At 40.1% G+C, this 23,116-nt stretch overlaps 1 protein-coding gene across 2 annotated transcripts; it reads left to right on the forward strand.

The window, feature by feature from the left end:
- The first annotated feature begins 12,875 nt into the window (after positions 1-12,875).
- On the forward strand, positions 12,876-19,022 carry CTLA4 (cytotoxic T-lymphocyte associated protein 4). 2 transcript variants are annotated; one of them, NM_001044739.1, is given in 4 exon segments: positions 12,949-13,157; positions 15,741-16,088; positions 16,532-16,641; positions 17,833-18,080. In NM_001044739.1, coding segments are annotated over 4 exon segments (672 nt in total). In that variant the 5' UTR covers positions 12,949-13,048; the 3' UTR covers positions 17,938-18,080.
- The last annotated feature ends 4,094 nt before the right edge of the window (positions 19,023-23,116 follow it).

Genomic DNA, 23,116 nt, shown 5'->3' on the forward strand with positions numbered 1-23,116 from the left:
ACCCTCTTTTCCTTCTTTTGCCTCCTTCTGCCAGAGAAGAGGCTGACATGGTCGGGAGTCTTGGACTATACTCCTATAGCTCAGACAGAAAAGTATCTTTAAGTAGGAATATTATTCTGACAGAGAGGAATCAGCCAGAGAATTATTCTAAAATTGCATAAGATTGGTCCCTCAATTTTCTGTCCATGGTATGCTGAAGGTCATGTCTATTTTATTATACTGAATGTGGAATATCTGGGAATTATCTGATACCTGATTCTGACAGTTTTAACCCTTGACATCTGAATCCACCTTAAACTGAAGGTAATCTGCCTGACCTGCTTGGTGTATCTTGTATGATTTCTGTAAAGTTAGAAAATGAGGACATGCACTCAGACAATGCAAAGTCAGCAGTTGATGTGGAGCCAGGCTTAGCCCTCTGCCTTTGAGGGTCAGCTTTTCCTTGTCACAACCAAAAAGAGATAAACCTTAAAGTTCTGATTCCCATATTCAAGGTCTCAATGAATTTGGGCCCAGGTAGCTCAGACTATATTAAACAAATTTACCTCCTTCTAAAATTTGCCCCACTATGATGGATATCTTTAATACCTTGGTTGTGGTTTCAAAAGCTAAAAAAATTTTGCTCCACTAAAGTCTTACTCTTATATAGGTCACATAATCCACTTATTTGCATGTCCAGTGGACCATATCTAATAATGTAATTTATCTTTGGGGAAAAGAATGCGTTTCTTAATGTGTACAGTATCTTTTATAGCATTTCAGGAAAGTTAACACAAGAAGTGCTTTAAGCTTATTGTGATGATGATGGAGTAACAAAGTGGAGAAGCCGATGGTGTAATACATTGTGCTAGAGAAATTCCTTCTTTGGTGTATATTCTAGAAACTGGAGTTCTCATATAGACTAATCTTGGATTTTAAAGCTCTGAATGAAAGAGAAGAAGCTAAATCCATATCTTACCTCCTTTCAACTTCTCCAAAAACCGGAATGCCAAAGTTCTGATGACCTGACGTATACTTAGTGTTATATAAACATTAAAAGGACTTAATTTTTGTTATTTGCAATATCCTTTTTTTCTAACCACAAAATAACACATATACATTCATAAAAATGGAAAATACAGATAGGTAAAATACGAAAATAAAAATTTTATGTAAAAATTATGTAAGCATCACTAACATGTTACTATATATAATTCTGCATGTATTTTTGCTTTAATTTTACAAAGCAGATCATACTCTAAATATGATTTTATAATCTGAATTTAAAATTTATATATCATGAAGGGAAAATGCACTGTTAATTAAAAATTGTTGAGAGTTGAAAGTAAGAGACCCTTCCTAATAGTGCCTCCTTATCTCTCAGGTGAGAAAAACTCTGATGCAATTGTATAACTAAAATAATTCACATTTAGGCAGCATCAGAGCCAGGTCTATAACTAAAACCTCTTAAATCTTGGGTAACTACTTTATGCATTTTACAAGTGTCCTTTCTTACTTTTCATATGCTATAACTAAATCCAGAGTGATTAATTGGTATTAGAGAGCACGGGAAATTCTTATCTTCCTTTTATGTCCTTTAGCTTGGCTAAATGTTTGCTGGAAAACAGTCGGTAGGATCAATTAACACAGAATTTATTGAAAATATTTTATAGAAATAATTTGTACATTTTGTGACGGGTTTTCAAACTTTAAAGTTTCAAATTGAGATCTCTCTGCAGGAACAACAGGATTTGAGGCATTGAATCTCAGTAACATCTCAAACTGCCGTAAATCTCTAAAATGTTGTTATCTAACTCAGTGTCAACAGAAACATGATTAAATCTAAGTAAGAATTTCCTTTTAGGTTTGTGACTTCAAAAAACCATTTATGCTGAAGAAATTTGAGTTAAAGGCTCTAAAAAAGAGTCAATGAGTCTTATCAATCACAATCAATTTTGTTTGCTAAATTTAGTACTAGAATGACATTATCTGTACATTCTTTGTATAAAAACATCTAGCAGAGCAATTTTTTGGGGTTTTGTGATATCAAGAGGTTTTTGGAATTTTAGGAAAGTTCCACCCACAATAAAAACCAACGTTCTCTTATTGCTGATTAATTCTATCAGATGGGTCAGAATCGATGCTTCTTTGAATACATGCAAATTATCCTTCATTTAAAGTTTCTGTTTTGTCTTTCTTCCTTTGTTTCGTTTGTTTCTCATTTCTCTTATTCTTCTCATTTTCCTTTTTATTCCCATTCTTTATTCCCATTGTGTTTGTGGGTACCCAAAATAAAAATCTTAAGGATATCATTTATTTTTTTTCAGTTTTTCTTTGCTACAGGAGATACTGAAGTCAGTGAGTATATTCAGATTGTACAAATGGCATTCACTGACATAGACATTGTATGTTGTTAAAGTAAAAAAAAAAACAAAGCCTGGTTATTTGGAGAGAGATTCAGATAATTTGGAAGTGATCTATTTTCTCAAATGGAAATAGTGATTACAAATGATGAGAAAAAGAACTGCATTTATTTGGCAACATGCTCATGAACTTGCTTACCGAATTTATCCTATGAATCTGGATAATAAATTCCAGTGACAAACATTTAATTTTTAAATATCATAACTTCCTTTAGCTCTTTTTTTTTGTTAGCTTAAAATTCCAGATAAACTTACTTGTTCTTATGCTCACAACTGTCTATCTTATCCAAAGGATGAAATGCAGGAGATGCATTTGATGGAAGCTTCTTGATCTGCTTATATTTTAAGAGCACAGGAAACACATGTTTCTAGCGTTTTCTACTTGTCAGCATTTCTTAACCAATGGAACAGAAATGTCCAGAACTACAAAGTTCAAACTTCGCATGTGGCAAGAACTTTATGTGATCAGACTGAATCTAAATAATGTTGAGAAATAACAAAAATATAAGCAATGGATTTCTAAGCAGACGATGTCATTGCCATGACATGGTCCTATCAGGTGCATACAGAAACTGAGCTCTATGCATGTGCCAGACAAAAACCAAAGAGCTTTGGTTTTAATTACAGTGCATTATTCTTATTGCCCTCAACAGGTCCTGATGTGACCATGTAAATGCAATTATTTAGTTTCTTCCTCATGGCTGAAGTGTTGGGCCAGAGATTTTCCTCTTAGAACATAATCTATGAAATGGGGCCTGCTAAGGAAAGCTGCTTAATGTAACCAGCTCCTTCTAAATCATATTCTCCTAAAGCACACCGGAATAATACAGTTCACTGGGCCAACGTTTTCTAACATGGCTTCCCTCCATCTCATTTAGATAGTTCACAGCTGAGTAACCTGTTAGAAAATTGTGCCCAGGAGAGGGCAGAGCCAGTGATCCACGTCTCAGATTCTGGCTGATGATGGTTCAGTGTGATGTGGGATCAGAATTGCAGATAGTGAGAAATAACCAGAATCTTTTCTCCTTGCCTCATGAAGGATGTGTCCATCAGTTCATTCTTTTGACACTTGGAAAAAAGTGGAAGGTGGCTTCAGATTTGGCCAGATTACATTCAGAGAAGAACAAAACATATGGCCAATAATACTGTAAGACCAATGGTGTGCCTTCTGAGATGGTGAATGCCTATAGAATCTGTCGATATGACTGTATTTTTTTGTGTGTGTGGTAAAGTGCACATAACATAAAATTTACTGTTTTAACCATTTCAAAGTGTACAATTCAGTGGCATTTAGTATATTCACGACATCATGTAACAGTTACCACCGTGCTGCTCCAGAGTGTTTTCATTACCCAACAAGAAAATCTCACACCATCAAGCAGTCATTCCCCATTCTCCCTTCTCACATCCCCTAGCAATCAGTAATCTGTTTTCTGGCTCTACAGACTTGCTTATTCTGGATATTTCATATAAGTGGAATCGTACAATACGTGTCCTTTTGTGTCTGGCTTCTTTCACTCAGCATAAGGTTTTCAAAGTTTACCTACGTTGTAGCATGCACCTTCATTCCTTTTTATGGCTGAATAATATTCCGTGGTGTAGATAGAGCACATTTTGTTTATCCGTTCATCAGTTGATGGACACTTGGGATGTTTCCACTTTGGCTGTTGTGATTAATGCTGCTATGAGACCATATGTGTATGTTTTTTTACTTAAATGATTTGCTGATTTGTGTTTGTGGGTACCCAAGACCTAGCAGGAAGTTTGGTGGGGCTGGGTTTGAATTTGCAAACTGGGCAGAAAACTAGAGCCAGAAGCCATGTCAGTTCAAGAGGTTCTGGGGAAGATGATGAATGATGGTAAAGGCGGTGAGAAGAAAATCACACTAGCGTCAAGAGCCCTTGGATTCTCATCTTGGTTCCGCCACCAGCAGGCTGTGTGAGTGATTTGGGTAAATCATTTCACCTTCCTGGGCCTTCATGTTCTCTCTTTAAAATGAGACAGCAGAACTCACTAACATTTCTTCTAGCTCTAGGAGTCAATGCCTGCCACAGGCTGTGCAAACACCCTGTATTTTTTGTCACCTAACACACCCTTTTCCACCATCACAGCTGCTGTCACTCACATTGTAAACAGTATAGGTACTCTTTTTCTATATTTTCTGTACTCGAGGTTTGGGCATAACCATTTCCTATGAACTGGAAGTATGAAGAGGGTCAAGGCCTGGCGTCATTGAAATGTGGCAGTTGCAGCAGGGCCCAAAATAACACAGCTCAAAATATGAAAGCAATGTCTCTGTAACCAAGAAACTGAAATAAGTGCTCGAGGTTGAGATTTTATCACCCACAAATATCATGCAAGAAATGGGTTCCATCAAATGTTTGGTACTTCCAATGTTACTATTTATAGATAACTAGCAACTTTTGGGGTGTAGGTGGGTGGTTCATTCAGCATTAAAGACGATTTGTAGTCCAAGTCCAAGATTTCCCTCTCCTTGCACTAAGGCAAGAAAACATTAGTGATTTGTGAAGTTTCTTCTTTTGTAAAATGGAAATGGTACTGGGTAATCTCAGCTTGTTCTAAATAGAAATCAGGTACACTCCTGAATGTACCATTCAGGTGGGGTATGTTGCGGGGAGGGTGTCGTGGGTCAAATATGGGACTATTTACCCTTCGCTTTCTGTTTATTTCTACTTGACAATGAAAGAATAAGATCTGAATATGTGACCCTGGGCAAGTCAATTACCTTCTCAATATCAGTTTCCTGATCTGTAAAAAAGAAGATTACCTATTTTTGAAAATATCTATTTTTGGCTTTTGATAAAGCCACTTACCTAAATTTATTTATGGCTGGCTGTGTTGCAACAAGGTTGAGGGATTAAGAAAAAAGACAACATCCAACTTTAATTTTACTTTTAGGAGGGAGACGCTAAGGACATTGACAGACAATCAGAGATGATAATGTCTAAAATTCAAAATATAATAACAACATTATCCATGAATGGAGATAAGATATTCAAAAGATGTAATCATATAAAGTAAGGAGCTTAGGCAATTAGAACACAGATTCCCTGTACAAATTGCTCTGTGACCACAGTTAACATATTATTAATATTATTTTTTGAGACAGTCTCGCTCTGTTGCCCAGGCTGGAGTGCAGTGGTATGATCTCAGCTCACTGCAACCTCTGCCTCCTGGGTTCAGCAATTCTCATGCCTCAGCCTCCTGAGTAGCTAGGACTACAGCCACGCACCACCATGCCCAGCTAATTTTTGTAGTTTTAGTAGTGATGAGGTTTCACCATGTTGGGCAGGCTGGTCTCAAACTCCGGACCTCAAGTGATCCACCCGCCTCAGCCTCCCAAAGTGTTGGGATTACAGGCATGAGCCACCATGCCCAGCCGACTTATTATTTATTCATTCAGGCAGGGCGCGGTGGCTTACGCCTGTAATCCCAGCACTTTGGGAGGCCGAGGCGGGTGGATCATGAGGTCAGGAGATTGAGACCATCCTGGCTAACATGGTGAAACCCTGTCTCTACTAAAAATACAAAAAAAAAAAAAAAAAAAAAAGAAAGAAAATTAGCCTTGCATGGTGGCAGGTACCTGTAGTCCCAGCTACTCAGGAGGTTGAGTCAGGAGAATGGTGTGAACCCGGGAGGCAGAGCTTGCAGTGAGCCGAGATTGCGCCACTGCACTCCAGCTTGGGCGACAGAGAGAGACTCTGTCTCAAAAAAATAATAATAAAAAAAATTTATTCATTCAAAAATATTTGTTTTCATTTCTATATAATTAAATCTGTGACAGGCGAAGATTGCCCTTCAACTGAAGCAGGCTCTGCATTTCATTGTCATCCAAATCAGCAAATAAAACTTTGCTTCCCTGACAACCCTGTTCACAATGTAAACTGAAAAGCCAGCAGGAACCTACTCTGTTTCCCCACAAAAGGACTGACAAAGTCCACAGCTCAGAAGCATCCATTTTTTACCTAATTTTATGAAATGGATTATAGTTTCCTAGGGACTGAAAATTAATCTACCACATTTATTTAAGTGGGTTCTTGCCCAGCCCATATTTTCACCCTTTAATGGTAATGAAGCTAAAATTTCTTTCCAGTCACTTTGCATATCATTTCCTTTCTCTTTAATTCTCTTTCAAGTGAGATGATTGATAGATTCTTCTTCAGCAGTCACTTACTTTGGTAGATGATTTTCTTTTTCCTTTGAAGTCGATTTTGAAAGGAGCTCTGTGTGATGAGCTAATTAGCACAAACACACAGAGTATATAACCTTAATTAGGCATGATTATAGGTTCAACGTAATGGGATGTCCTGAAACTGCACACTATGCAAATATTAGACTTTTCATTCTTCCCATTACATCCGAAACCGTCAAGCAAAGGATGTTTTGCAGTAGGTACCACAGTAGATGCCAGGTGCAAATCTTTCAATAAAAAGTTGATTTTTTTTTTTTTTTTTTGGTGTACTAGTTGGGTAAAGGATAATTGGAGGAGGTTTAGGGAAAAAAAGGTTCAAAAATCTGAAAAGTTGAATTAAGTTCAGAATGAGCTGTACAAACTGAGGAATTTTACAATTAAGTAAACAACCCAGTTACTCTTCAAACTCTACCTCATTTGGAATTCTGAAGATACTTCACCATAGGCACCACTGTGAATTATGCAAATCTTGAGAGATCTTTCAAACCCAGTAACCACTAAGAGTACTACAAAACCAATCTGGGGTTTACTCAAGCTATTAGGATATAAGAAGATAGTGAGTATAAATGAAATCACAGTGAATCCCCAAGTCCTAATTTTAGCCGATTATTTTCATTTCCTTTACCACCAACCCCCCCACCTTTTTTTCTTTTATAATTGGAGTGGCAAAAATAATTAGCAAATTGACTTTCCCCTTCCTAACCTGAAATGAAAATATCCAAGGATGTCTACCCTTAGACATTTGAATATTCGGCCACTGAATAATTGAGAGCTTATAATACATAATTCTTAGATTATGTGTAGAGGTGTGAGTTTTTAGACTCAATCAGGTAAAAAATAACAAGCTGTTTGGTTCCAGATACTCACGGAAATACTGACAGGGCAGAAATTAAATATGTGAGTATTAGAATAATTAGTATCTGATTGTAATCTAAAATACCATCTATTCAGCAGAAATGATAATGAAAGAGGATTTATATAACAGCTGAAATTTAAATTCCATAGCTTTCTCTGTGTTTAATATGTAAGCTAATTTTTCCTGAGAACATAGTATATTATAGGCACAGTGTTCAATAACTTCTTGGTATAGGCTCAATGAATCATCACAATAATGATATAAGATAGTTCCTGTAAATTACCCATGTTTTACAGATGAGGAAGCTGAGGATCAGAGAAGTTAAAAAATGTCATCCAAGATCACATATCCAGAAGCAGCAGAGCCAGGACTTGAACTCATGTCTGTCTGACTCCAGCCATGCTTTTAATCACTCTGCTGGGCTCATTAGTGCCTATCAGGCCTATGATTGTGTGCTTATTGATTAGCACTTTCCCCAGAGCTGGAAACGAGATGCTGGAGAAATAAAAACACTTGAGATCTAAACTGAAATGCAGAAATTCTCTATTATCTGTTAGGTACAAAGGAGGCCTTGATTAGGTGCTTTGTGTGTGTTGAGGATGTAAGTGCTGTGGAAATAGAATTTGGAGGAAGACAGAATTGCACATGATTGACTATAATAAATACAAACCTATATGATACAACATGTTATTACTGTACATAAGATAACTGGGGAAAAATAAGTACTGAATGGGAATGAGAAGACGAAGATTTCAATCCAGTTTTTGCCACATACCAAATGTAACACTGGATTGAGGAGGGTCTCAACAGGAAACAGGGGGTTCAAATAAGAGATTCAATGAAAGAACTACTTTGAGAAATATTAAAAAGCATTAGGAGTGGAGGTTGGTAATGCACCCAAACACTAACAACAGTGGAAGCTGATAGCACCCCTAGGATGGAAAGGACCAGGGGAGGTAAGAGTGAGAACTGGCATCATAGAACAGGGGCCACCAAACAAGAGCTGTACTTGTGGAGAGGTACTGTTACTACCAGATACATGGCCCTGAATCTGGAAGAGGGCAGGGAAGAAAGACCTGGACTTCACCTTGTACTTTCTGATCTGCTGGGAACTTCCAATGTTAAGCCCTCAGAAGACACCCTGACAGGGAACTAAGGAGAGACGTTGTCTACAGGGGTCTGTCCCAGGTGGAGCTTGGATCTGAGGAAAGCAGGAGGAGAATCACCTTCAGCAAGTCACTTTTCCTCTCTACATTTCAGTTTGCTCATCTATTGTTTATTGCCTACCATATTATTAATAATATAAATAGTTGGCCTTATAATTTTTACTTCCATTTTTTTGAAAAACTTCAAATTTACAAAGAATTTGTAAGAATAGTACCATGAACACACACATATTCTTCACCTAGATTCACCAATTGTTAACATTTCATCACTGTTGTTTAATTCTTTTTACCTTTCTCTGCTAACATAGATGCATATTTTTGCTGAACCATCTGAGAGTACTTGCTGACATTCTGACACTTAAACCTCGAATACCTGAGTATTATCTATAAACAAGGATGGTTCCCTACATAACCCCAGTACAATGATCACATTCAGGAAATTTAACATTAAGGCAATGCTATTATGAAATATAGGCTATATTCAAATTTCCCCCAGTGTCTCAGTAATCTGCTTTGTATTATTTTTTTCAAGCAAGAATCACACATTAAATTCTGTTGTCATGTCTCTATTTTCTCCTTCAATCTAGAGTGGTTTTCCAGGCTTTTCTCTTTTTAATCTTTTGTGATATTAACATTTTTGAAGAATCTAGGCCAGTTATTTTGCAGAATATGGATTTGTCTGATTATTTCTTCATGCTTAGATTCAGTTAAAACAATTTTGGCAATAACCACACAAAGTTGTTGTGTCCTTCTCAGTGTATTGTATCTGGAGGTACCCTATGTCAGAACACTCCATCATGGTAATCTTCAGTTGGGATCACTTGGTTAAGGCAGTATCTGCTAGATTTATCAATTATCTTTTCCCTATTATAATTATCAAGTAATCTGTGGGGTGGTATATGTGAATATATCTTCTCACCAAGATTCTTTTACCCGGCTTTTTTTTTTTTAAACAACCATTTGAATTTTCTTGCTATGACAGAATTAGTTTCATAAAAGCATAATTAAGGTATCTAGTAAGACGTCTTTGAAGGTTCTAATTACAACCCTCATCTCTTCTTATGTTAAACTGCTTTCATTCATTTACCACTCATTTAACAAATGTTTAGAGAATGCTCCTTTTGTGACTTGGCCTGTGACATTTACATCAGTGGCTTCATGGTTGCCTAAACTAATGTCTCTTCCTGTGCTCCAGAATCCTATTGGCAACTGCTTTCCATGGATGCCATAAACTCAACATACCCAAATGAAAGCTGTCATTTCACTTTCTTACCTGCTCTTCCTGTTATTTATTCCAGTAAATTGCACCTCTGTCTTCTCAGTGACCCTATATAATTAGAAAGGATTATTTATTGAGTGGCATTCTGTTACAATAGGCCTTTTATACATGCTACATGCATTATCTCATTTAATCCTTTCAATAATCTTGAGAAGAAGATGCCATTATCTGGAGGACATTGGGCTTTGAGCCCCAGGTAAACAGTAAGCAAGTCCTCATGCTAGGAGGCAAATCCAGTTATCTTGGACTTCAAAATCTTTGCTTTAGCATAGTGATAAAGAGTATCACTGGCTTCAAATCCTGTCTCTGCCACTTCCTACGGGTGATTGGATAAGTCACCTTAACTTTCAATGCCTTGGTTTCCTTCTTTATGAAATGGGAAAAATGATAACTCTTGTCTTGTAGGGTTGTTATGAGACTTGAAAGAAACAAAACTTGCTGGGCGCGGTGGCTCACGCCTGTAATCCCAGCACTTTGGGAGGCCGAGGCGGGTAGATCACCTGAGGTCAGGAATTCGAGACTAGCCTGGTCAACATGGTAAAACCCTGTCTCTACTAAAATAATACAAAAAATTAGCTGGGCGTGGTGGCGGGTGCCTGTAATCCCAGCTACTTGGGAGGCTGAGGCAGGAGAATCGCTTGAACCCAGGAGGCAGACCTTGCAGTGAGCCAAGATTGCGCCATTGCACTCCAGCCTGGGCAACAAGAGCGAAACTCTGTCCCCCAAAAAAAAGAAAGAAAGAAAACTTGACATTTGAACAATTTCTGCAGCACCACAGTACTTCTCAAACTATAATTTTGGTGTCATTCATTCTAAACTTCTCCCTGCACTCACTGATTGTGGACTAATCCCGTAGGGACCTTGTCTTCACAGCTGTCATTACCTTAGTTTAGACCAGGGGTTGGCAAACCATGGCCCACAGGCCAAATCCAGACTTTACCTATTTTTGTAAATAAAGTTTTATTGGAATGTACACACACCATTTGTTTACATGTAATATATGGCTTCTTTCATTCTAAAATGACATAGTTGAGTAGTGGCAACAGAGACCATATGGTCGGCAAATCATAATATATTTACTATTTTGTCCCCTACAGAAAGCTTTCCAAATCCTGCTGCCTGGCGTATTCCAATAGTCTTCTTCCCAGTTTTCCTGGTTACATTTCTCCCTGAACCCATCCTCCCCATCCCTAAAATTTCCCCCAAATGTGAACTCAGTCATACCAATTTGCTCCATATGTTTCATTGGTCCTTGCTGCTAAGAGGATCAGCTTGCACCTTCTGCTCATCCCCAGACAAGCTCTGTCCTCTGACCATAATGAGCTCTTCATACCATTTCCAACTTTAGCCCATGCTGTTCTTCTTGTCTGAATATCCACCCTTTTCCCTGTTCTCAATAATAAGTTCAGGCTTTTCTTCCTCTGAGAAGCCCTTTCTGACTTCCACAGGCTGAACCACTGGCTTCTGCTCCTCTACGTAATACTTCAATTCCAGCATTGATCTCACTCTATCATGATCATGGGTTTAGCTATCTGTCCTTGCCACTGCTGTGTGTTCCTCTTGAGGGCAGGAACATTTGTTTTTCACTTTTTAGAAAACCTCCGGTGCCCAGTCTGGCATTAGTAAGAGCCCATTAGGTTGCTATTGCTAGTTGATATTTGAGCTGTGGCTTGAAGATTTCTATAAGGTGTAGTGGAGTATAGAAAACAGGCAGGTCAGAAGGGGCTTCCTGGAGGAGGTGACAGCTGAGCTAAGTCCTGGAAGATGAGAAGGAGTATAAAATAAGATAATAGGAGAAAAAAGGCAGTAGGAACAGCATGGGTAAAAGTGATGAGGCCTGAAAGAGGCATGTGGAAGGAAAGACAAATGCAGGAAAGGGGAATGGGAGGGAATGCTGGGGGACAGGTCAAAGAGGGAAGCATGTGGTGAGTATTCTGCAGAGCCTCCTCTGCTGTACTGAGGTGTGGACAATGGGAAACCATGGACAGACTGGAGTAGGCAAATGCCATATTCCCTGTTGCAACTGTCTGTTTGCACGTCAGCCTTCTAGAAGCCCCTTAAGGTATCAACTATGTTTTTGTTTTGTCATCATTCAATCCTAAGTGCACACAACTCCTGGCATATTACAGGCTCCCTATATAAATGTTTCTTTCTTTATTAAAATGTATGAAAATTCTCCAGATTTAAGGAAGGTCCTCAGTGTTTCAAATTCTTTTTGTTAGATCATTGGTCCTCTCTACAGCTGTCACAAGTTTAAGGACTCTGGTTATATTTAACCTTCACTTTTGAATTTTCTGCTTGAAAAACTTGTATTAGAAAAAAAAAAGTCTATCCTTTTATGGAAGGCTCTAATCTCTCGAATCGTGTGGATTGGCTTTTCTTTGGACCTTCTTTAACTCTGTTTTGTCTCTGTTGAGTTAAGGCTTTTAAGAACATCTGAATTCTTTCCTTCTGCAAAACCAGAGGCAGCTTTTTTTCTGCCTGTTTTCAGTTTATTTCTTGTGATTTTGGTATTTTCTCTTAACCAAATGCTAAATGGAATTAGGAGAAATAAACTTATTTGTAAAGCATGTCAAGGGACGATTAGAAGGATGGTGCTTCACAGATAGAGTACAGTTTTTTATGAATGATGCCTACAGACAAATCCTGCCATTAGCCCAAGGGATCAGAAAGTTAGCAGCCTAGCAGGTTTGGAGATGTCAATGAAATGAATTGGATTGGATGGTTAAGGATGCCCAAGAGATTGAATAAAATTAGGAGGACCCTTGTACTCCAGGAAATTCTCCAAATCTCCACTTAGTTATCCAGATCCTCAAAGTGAACATGAAGCTTCAGTTTCAAATTGAATACATTTTCCATCCATGGATTGGCTTGTTTTGTTCAGTTGAGTGCTTGAGGTTGTCTTTTCGACGTAACAGCTAAACCCACGGCTTCCTTTCTCGTAAAACCAAAACAAAAAGGCTTTCTATTCAAGTGCCTTCTGTGTGTGCACATGTGTAATACATACCTGGGATCAAAGCTATCTATATAAAGTCCTTGATTCTGTGTGGGTTCAAACACATTTCAAAGCTTCAGGATCCTGAAAGGTTTCGCTCTACTTCCTGAAGACCTGAACACCGCTCCCATAAAGCCATGGCTTGCCTTGGATTTCAGCGGCACAAGGCTCGGCTCAACCTGGCTACCAGGACCCGGCCCTACACTCTCCTGTTTTCTCTTCTCTTCATCCCTGTCTTCTCCAAAGGTGAGTGAGACTTTTGGAGCATGAAGATGGAGGAGGTGTTTCTCCCACCTGGGTTTCATTTCTTTCAGCAGTCAAGGGCAGTGATTTATAGCAAAGCCAGAAGTTAAAGGTAAAACTCCAGTCTGGCTTGGCTGGCTCTGTATTCCAGGGTCAGCAGGGAACAGTTGGGCGGCAGCAAATAAGCAAAGAGATACCTCAGAACAGAGTGCCAGGTATTTAGTAGGGGCTTCATGAATGCATGTGAGTTGGTTTAGGAGAGAGTCACAGGCAATTTCAGACCCTTCTATGAGACTGGAAGTAATTTAAGAGGGAAAGGATATCCATAGTCCTGAATACATTTGAGCTGGGTTTCAGGATGAGCTCACAAGTTCCTTTTTTTTTTTTTTTTAATTGATTTAAGCAAATCCTGGGAAGAGTTTCTTTGCCATACAATTCAAGGTTTTAAGGTCCTCGGATTCATATGCTTTATAAACGAATTAGCCAGCCTGTTTAAAATGTAGGGAAATCATGGGAAGAATGCCTTCTTTACTTAATTCAAGGTTTTAAGGTTCTCTTAATCAATTCTACAAGCTAATTAGCCAATTATATAAAAATAAAAGCTTGAAATTGCAAAACACACACACACACACACACACACACACACACACACACACACACGAAAAAGGAAAGAAAGCAAGCCACCAGTCTGTTTGGCATACAATACTTAATTGTTGCCTGATCTACATGTGGGTTTCAGATGCAGATCCTCAGTTTTCATCTCTTCAGAGGCTGACACTAGGTTTGTTACACGGCTTAAAATGATGAGTATTTCCATTGAATCTCAACCTTATCTCTCTCTAGACCTTCTTGGTTAAGAAACCATGTAGTTTGTATGAAGTAGGTGCTCAAAAGTTATTTGATGGTTTAATTTTTACTGGAGAAGAAATATTCACATATATTTTCTTATTTTTACATGTTTTAAATATGTAAAGATTAAATAAATGCTCTTAGAAGTATTTAAATTTCCTAAAGTAAATTTATCTCAACTAGTAACCAGGCAGGACTGTCCCATGACAGATACTGGAAAGTTGAGTGTGACCACATTTAGTGGTGATAAGTGGGAGCTTGCCTGGGGAGAGGGCAGGACATTTAGGATTTCTTAAGCTTAGAGTCAATACAATAAAGATTATTGAGTGCTCACTTGGGCGGCATATAATCACTGCTCACAGGAGTTCATGAACCACAAGTAAAAAAGTGGAGAGATGTGATTAACTCACGAATAACTTTAATACAGGGCAGAATGTAATGAAGTGCTGCAATGGAGTTATCACAGTGCTAAGGATGCTCAGAGGGCATCTCTGATAGGCAGAGGCGAGGGTTAGGGAAGAAAACTATAGTCTAGCTAGCTAGGGCTGCTGGAATAGACATGACCGTGGCTGCTGCCAAACTGTTTTCTCTTCTGAGGACAGATGTCCAGTACAGGTGGCTTGGCGGAAGGGACTAGTGTCTCTAATATAGGGTGATTTATAAGCAGGAAAGTGTGTCCTAGAAATTCAGACTGGAGTGATAGATTGGAATTGGATCATGGGGAACTCATTGAATGTTATGTATTTTATTTGTTTTTGCAATCGGTGTTAGTAAAGCGTCAAAGGGATTGAGCAGATGAGTGACATCATGCAACACAAGTTTTGGGTTTCACTTGTCAGACTGACTGGAGAGGGGCCAGGTTAGTTACAGGAAGGTAATTTGGCATGCAGCCACTATTTTTGAGTTGACGCAAGCCTCTCTGTATGGAGAGCTTTATCTCCTTTATCCTGTGGGGAAAGAGAAAACAAAGGAGCACGGGAGTGTTCAAGACAAGGAGAAAGAAAGGGCAGAGAGGCGGTGTGGTGTCAGGGGAAGCCCACAGGAGTTAACAGGAGGGTTGCCTCAACCTAGAGAGGAAACGACCCGGTGCCCTCGGCTCTGTGGCTTCCTTCATCTAACAACATCTTCCACTCTACAAAAATGCCAGCGAAGGCGGAGGCTGGTACAGTGCATCAAGACACAGCTACTGCTTGGTGACAGAGGTTCAGGGCCAGCTCAATAAGTAGGCAGAGGTTTTTGACATAGGCTTTGAGAGATAAAGCAAGATTCTGTACCTCAACCTTCAGAATTTCCCCTACCACTCATTATAGTTCCGGAACTATATAGCTCCTATTGTTCTACCGTAACCTTAGAATACCAGAGAAGATATCATCTCATCTAATTCTCTCTTACTATACATGAGAAAAATGAAGGACATGGGGGAAGTGTGACTTGCTCCAAATCACATATTTCATGGGAGAGCCAGGTCTTCTGTTTGTCATATCGGTGTTCTTCCTGCCACAACCATCTTGAAGAATCTATTTCTCAGTAAGAAAACATCTATATGGAGAGTAGCTGGAAAACAGTTGAGAGATGGAGGGGAGGCTGGGGGTGTGGAGAGGGGAAGGGGTAAGTGATGGATTTGTTGATGGGGGAGAGAAGGCCATGGGGATGAAGCTAGAAGGCAGAAGGGCTTGCCTGGGCTTGGTCATGAAGGAGCATGAGTTCACTGAGTTCCCTTTGACTTTTCCATGATAGCAATGCACGTGGCCCAGCCTGCTGTGGTGCTGGCCAACAGCCGAGGGATCGCCAGCTTTGTGTGTGAGTATGCATCTCCAGGCAAAGCCACTGAGGTCCGGGTGACAGTGCTTCGGCAGGCCGACAGCCAGGTGACTGAAGTCTGTGCGGCAACATACATGATGGGGAATGAGTTGACCTTCCTAGATGATTCCATCTGCACGGGCACCTCCAGTGGAAATCAAGTGAACCTCACTATCCAAGGACTGAGGGCTATGGACACAGGACTCTACATCTGCAAGGTGGAGCTCATGTACCCACCACCATACTACATGGGCATAGGCAATGGAACCCAGATTTATGTAATTGGTGAGCAAAGCCATTTCACTGAGTTGACACCTGTTGCATTGTGGTCTTCTATGCGTAAAAACAGTTTTGTTCCTTAATTTCAGGTTGTTTATTTTTAGGACTGTGGAAATTCTCTTTAAGAGTTCTCTACCACATGGTAGCCTTGCTTATGATAGGTAGCAACCTTAATAGCATTCTGACTATAAAATAAAATTATTGGGGGAAGTTGGGGCACTTGCTCTGGAGTGCTAATCATCATGACGCTTGACCCATGCTTTTGATACGATATGATGTTCCTGGGGAAGTAGTCCCAATAGCCAAAACTATTGGTGGGATACCCATGCAATTTAGGGGTGGACCTCAAGGCCTGGAAGCTCTAATGTCCTTTTTCCACCAATGTTGGAGAGTAGAGCCCTAGAGTTTAAAACTGTCTCAGGGAGGCTCTGCTTTGTTTTCTGTTGCAGATCCAGAACCGTGCCCAGATTCTGACTTCCTCCTCTGGATCCTTGCAGCAGTTAGTTCGGGGTTGTTTTTTTATAGCTTTCTCCTCACAGCTGTTTCTTTGAGCAAAATGGTGAGTGTGGTGCTGATGGTGCACCATGTCTGATGGGGATACCTTTAGTGGTATCTACTGACCAAAAGATGGTGTTGAGTTTAGTGTTCTTGAGATGAGGCAATAAATGAAGAGAAAGAAGGACAGTGGTAAAGAACACACTAGAACCGTATGCATTGGCATTTGAGGTTTCAGAATGACTAATATTTTAGATGAATTTGTTTGATATTGAATGTTCGTGTGCTTCTGAGCAGGGTTTCAATTTGAGTAACCGTTGCAATAACATGGGGCAGCTGTTTTGCTCTTTGTCTTCATGACAGTTGTACTTAAGCTAACAGCCCTGAAAACATGAGATTAGGCTAGGCAGAATGCTGCTAGAAAGGACCATCTGGATGGTCTTTATTCGCCTTCTCCATGGCCCTCTTCATCACCTGGAATTCACCTCTTTGTGCCACTCTGGTACCTTCCTTGTCCAAGCTGTAGCTGCTCACATAATACCTATCCCTATTATCCGGTTTGCTTTACTGGGAAACGAAAGTCCCAGTTTTTATTTATTACAGGTGTTAGTGGTAGAAGAGGTAGAAGTATGGAATCAGGCCTCCTGTCAGGATTTCTTTTTGACAGTCCCTCTCAGACACCTCTGCCTAAGGCTGGCTTTGCCATTACAAACTCACCCTTCTCCCTCCCTCCCTTCTTCTCTTCCTCTGCCGTCTTCTCTCCCTTTCTCTCTCTCTCTCTCTTTCTCACTCTCTGTCTCGTATACACATACACAAAGATACACTCTATTCCAACATCCTCCACCCAACCTGACAGAGATGTCCTTTGCTGTAGGTTCAGCAGTGGAGATGAGAAATACAGCTCTCAAACAGGATAACTAAAGCTTATTACCTTATCAAGCTTGTTCCCTTGCAGACAAGATCGATCAATTATCATGGGCTTTCTGGGTGTTCTTTGTGAAGCTTTCTCAAAGTCTCTTTCTCCTATCTTCCATTCAAGGCAAATGATTGCCATTTAACATCAAAATCACAGTTATTTATCTAAAATAAATTTTAATAGTTGAATCAAGAAAATCTCCTGAGGTTTATAATTCTGTATGCTGTGAACATTCATTTTTAACCGGGTAGAGACCCAATATGTGTTGAGTTCTATTATGGTTAGAAGTGGCTTCTGTATTCCTCAGTAGTAATTACTGTTTCTTTTTGTGTTTGACAGCTAAAGAAAAGAAGCCCTCTCACAACAGGGGTCTATGTGAAAATGCCCCCAACAGAGCCAGAATGTGAAAAGCAATTTCAGCCTTATTTTATTCCCATCAATTGAGAAACCATTATGAAGAAGAGAGTCCATATTTCAATTTCCAAGAGCTGAGGCAATTCTAACTTTTTTGCTATCCAGCTATTTTTATTTGTTTGTGCATTTGGGGGGAATTCATCTCTCTTTAATATAAAGTTGGATGCAGAACCCAAATTACGTGTACTACAATTTAAAGCAAAGGAGCAGAAAGACAGAGCTGGGATGTTCCTGTCACATCAGCTCCATTTTTAGTGAAAGCATCACTTGGGAATAATATGGGGATGCAGCATTATGATGTGGGTCAAGGAATTAAGGAATGGCACAGTCCAAAGAAAGAAAAGGCAGGGAGAGAGAGAAAGGACTATATTGTACACATCTTATATTTATGTATGAGACGTTTATAGCCGAAATGATCTTTTCAAGTTAAATTTTATGCCTTTTATTTCTGAAACAAATGTATAATTACATCAAGGCTTCAAAAATACTCACATGGCTATGTTTTAGCCAGTGATGCTAAAGGTTGTATTGCATATATATATTTTAATTTGATAGTATTGTGCAAGGAGCCACATATGTTTTTGTGTATTTGTTTATGGTTTGAATATAAACACTATATAGCAGTGTCTTTCCACCATGGGTCCCAGGGAAGTTTTGTGGATGAGCTCAGGACACTAATACACCAGGTAGAACACAAGGTCATTTGCTAACTGGCTTGGAAACTGGATAAGGTCATAGCAGTGCTTGATTGTGCGGAATTGTGCTGAGTTGGGGTTGACATGTGCTTTGGGGCTTTTACACCAGTTCTTTTTAATAGTTTGCAAGGAAGCCACAGCTGGTGGTATCTGAGTTGACTTGACAGAACACTGTCTTGAAGACAATGGCTTACTCCAGGAAACCCATAGGTATGACCTTCTAAGAAGCTCCAGTTCGATGGGTCCAATTCTTACAAATATGTGGTTAATGCCATGGACAAAAGAAGGCAGCAGGTGGCAAAATGGGGTACATGAAGGTTTCTAAAAATTAACACTGCTGGTGTTTTTAACTCAATATTTTCCATGAAAATGCAACAACATGTATAATATTTTTAATTAAATAAAAATCTGTGGTGGTCATTTTCCGGAGCTGTCTTTATCATACTTGCATTTGAGTATTGTGTTTAAATTTTTGATTCATTCATTCAGTAGTTGGTGGAGTCTCCAATATGTGAAATACTGAAAACAAATTGAAAAATCACAGAAGGACAAATAATGCTTCATGAGTCAGCTTTGCACCAGCCCACTACCTGCAAGTAATTCTTGAAAGGTATCCATCCTCTTTCCTTTTGATTTCTTCACCACTATTTGGGATATAATGTGGGTTAACACAGACGTAGCAGTCCTTTATAAATCAATCAGCATGCTGTTTAACACAGATTCTTCACCTCCTCTTTCTTACCCCTTGCTTTCTCAGCTCAACTCTCACAGGCATTACAGTTGTCATGGCAACTCCAATGTTGGCAACCAAGTCCCCGGCAGCCATTTTGATCTGCCTTCCTGACAAATAGAACTTTTCCTTGTGGCTTCCAAATGAACAATTTTGCAAATGTGGGGAAAACACACACCTGTGGTCCTATGTTGCTGTCAGCTGGCACACCTGGGCCTGGCACACTAAGCCCTCTGTGACTCTTGCTTAACCAATGTATAGTCTCAGCACGTTTGGTTTCCACTTAAGGTTTCCTATTTTTGACCTCCATATCCTGTTATTGTCTTTTGCAATGATTCTCAATGTGGTCAGGGACCACCTGTAACCGAATCCACTGGTCACTTACTAAAAACACCAATTCACACTTATTCCCAGATGCGTTGAATCAGAATCTTTGAGTGGTGGGGCCAGGAGTTTGTATTTCCAAAAATCTTCCCAGTGCTTCTTATACCCATCAAGTTTTGAGAATCACTGCTTAGGCAACTCTGTGTCTCTTCCTCTGTCTCTCTCCCTTGCTCATTCTCTTGCTTGCTCTTGCTCTCTTTCTCTCTCTCTCTTTCTTTCCCCAGCAAGTACTAACGAACACACAAGACAGCACATGGTAAGCATTTCATAAGGGGTTGTTAAATAAAAATGAATAGGTCTTTCAAAGTAAGGTAATGATTATTACCTAGAATGAGCTCCTTTTCTGTGGAAGACTGTGCTTCTTGCTCTCTAGGCCTTTGGATGGTAGCCATGAAGAAAAACACCAATCAGGAGCCTCAGTGGATAGTATATCATTTCTACTCCTCTAAACATCTTTAGAGAGATTACCCTTTTTCATAGTTGATAGGCAGATCTAAGTGACAGAGTGCCTTACACAAGTCATGCCCTCCAGGTACCTTTCAGACACCCTTAGATAATGGACTACTTTATTTAAGCTTAATATTTCCTCTGCTATTGCCTAAAATTCTACCATTTGTTGTTAACTGAGGTAAGCCTTGCCCCCTTCGTTCAGTCTCAATCTTATAAAAATAAAATACCCTTTAGCTCAAAAAAGCTTCCCCTATGGCAGAAGAATTGTACAAGAAAGACTATGACCTGCTGAAAGACTTTCTCCTGCTGAAAGGGGAGAAAACAAATATGAGGGTAAGGGAGTGCATCTGGGCACCAAATGAAAGCCTCTTCTAATCCCCATGTCATTTATGAGAGAAGATCCTATGTCTGCAGTACTCGAGAGGTGAACTGTCCCCAAATCAGAGGACCAACCATCACGTGGGATTCCAACCTTCATCACCATCTCCATTTCTGGGATCAGGGTCCTCCTGGAGCAGCTCCAAGCCCAAATAATCCATGAACTTAAAAGGGGCTCGGCCTACCATGCAGGGGAAGCCTGGGCACTGCAACCCTCCTCCTTGGAACCACTTGTCCCTGGCAGGAATGTGGATGACAAGGGAGCCGGATAGAGTGCCCAGGGGCTACAGAGTCAGCTCCTCCTGCCACATGGCTCCTAGCAGATGCCTCTGCTCATGTCTTTCTTCAGCATGGTACTTGCATTCCTGCTGCTTCCCATTTCCTCATTTCTCACCTCCAAATATTATAATCCTTCATTCTCATACCCATCAAGACTAATCCCAAATTTTGCCTCCACCATCAGATTTGCTGACATTTTAAGCTCATGTGGATTTCTCCCCTTTTGTTTCATAACTATACTTGATTTCATCTCTAATAATTTCAAGCATGTATGTCTTTTCTGCCTAGTTAGATCAGGAACTTCTCCAAGACAGGGATAATCACAGCTTTAGGCACACAGTAGATGCTCAAATAAATGGATTGATGAGTTGGAGAACTAAGACCTCCAGGACCGTTTTCCATACAGAACCCATCAGTGTTTTCTTAGGCAGTCCCAGCTTAATCTCTATCCCATTTGATCAGCAGAACTTTGTGCAGGTCTACTCATCTTTTGTCTTAAACCTTAAAGACTCTGGACTGTGAGCTACAGCTGCCTACTGTGTCTCATTCATTCTACTTTTGTCTTAATCCAGTCTTACTTCCAATCTTTTTCTTTCTTTGGTGAATTCTTATTTTTATTCTTTTTCTCTTTTGAATTGTTGGTTGTTGCCAAAATTGACTATATTTTTATACCCAGTCTGAGCCTTCTTCCACATCCACAGTTAATAGAGAGTTTGTTCAACGTAGTTGGGACTGAGCTTGTGAAATGTTGATGTTCCTGTGTTGTTAACTGGAGCAAAGCCAGTTGAGAAGTTCAAGACTTTATAAATTCAGTTATTGTTTTGGGAGGTCTCAAAGCAAAGGAGAACATGGCTTTCTCTGGAAAGTTATTCCCATTGCCTCACTTGTTGTTTGCACCTGGTTAGAGCCATGACTCAGGCTCTGTAGAGACTTTGTTTTATTTCATATATATATATTTTTTCTCATCTCAGGTCAATTTTTTCTGTTCAGTCCAGAAACATGACACGCCCTATTGGTAAAAAGGGAGGAAAAGTTTATTCTTTCCTCTTTCATGTTTCCTTGGCTACATGCTGGGATAGGGGCTCGAAGTAAGTTTGCCAGATTCAACCAAAAAACCCCACAAAAACAAGTAAACAGTCTGCCCTGTATTTTATCTGACAACGCTATCAGCAGGAAAGCTTATGCTTCTAATGCAGTGTGAATAAAAAGTGTACTGGAGACTGGGTACAGTGGCTCACACCTGTAATCCCAGCACTTTAGGAGCTGAGGTGGGCAAATCACTTGAGGACAGGAGTTCAAGACCAGCCTGGCCAACATGGTGAAACCCTGTCTCTACTAAAAATACAAAAATTAACCAGATACGGTGGCGGGTGCCTGTAGTCCCAGCTACTTGGGAGGCTGAGGCAGGAGAATCGCTTGAACCGGGAGGCAGAGGTTGCAGTGAGAAAGATCACACCACTGCACTCCAGCCTGGGCGACAGAGTGAGGCTCCGTCCCCGCCGTCCCCCAAAAGAAAAGTGTACTAGAGACCCCTCTTCAGAAGTTTCTGTGCAAGAACAACCTGAGACTGCGACCACTGTTCCAATTGTAACACAATCTCCTGTTCTCACTCCCAGGTGCATCTGGGATTGATGCTATGTCACTGGAAGCTAATGAGACCTGCAGAAGAGGTAGCTATTTCTCTTCTAAGCAATTTTCTTGGAGGAAGTTAACCCATCTTGGTGCATATTGCAAGGAACCTGACATTCAGACCCTTCTTGGAAATCTGCCTTCATGGGCGCACTCTATGTGCTTACATTTATTTCGTACAATAATCACCTGAAGCATTTGGAAAAAGTGCAGATTGAGGTGCCTCCGACCCAGAACTTCTCACTTATAAGGTCTGAGGCAGGGTTTGGGGATTTTAATTCTTCAGACAGCCTTTAGGCCATACTTTCAGAAGCCCTGGTTTAACTCAGGATTCTACCATCACAGATGATTAGGAAAGGATATTGGAAATGATCCTCAGATTTTAGAAGAACATAAGGCTCAAAGACATTAGGGACCTTGTCCAAGGTTCTAGGGCGAGGCAAGATTTGAACTAGGCTAAGAAGTCAGATCTCCAGGTTTTCACATCAGAGCTCTGCAGTGGGTGGCACTGTGTACCTTTCTGGCCAGGAGCTGTCCTTTCCAGGTTGCTTCTGAGACCTCCCTGCCACCACTCCAGGCTACCCACAGAAAACCCGCTTTTCCATCCACCTCCATCCCAGGTGCTCCTGTTACACCTTGGTGTGATTATCACCACTGTTGTTGC

This window comes from Macaca mulatta, chromosome 12, assembly GCF_049350105.2.
Source record: "Macaca mulatta isolate MMU2019108-1 chromosome 12, T2T-MMU8v2.0, whole genome shotgun sequence".
Classification (NCBI taxonomy): Eukaryota; Metazoa; Chordata; class Mammalia; order Primates; family Cercopithecidae; genus Macaca; species Macaca mulatta.

Bases quoted from the DNA above. Each gene is read 5' to 3' on its own strand.
- CTLA4 (XM_015110723.3), top strand. From the start codon at position 13,049: ATGGCTTGCCTTGGATTTCAGCGGCACAAGGCTCGGCTCAACCTGGCT. The intron at 13,158-15,740 runs GTGAGTGAGACT...TTTCCATGATAG, and splicing joins CATCCCTGTCTTCTCCAAAG to CAATGCACGTGGCCCAGCCT. The intron at 16,089-17,832 runs GTGAGCAAAGCC...TGTGTTTGACAG, and splicing joins AACCCAGATTTATGTAATTG to CTAAAGAAAAGAAGCCCTCT.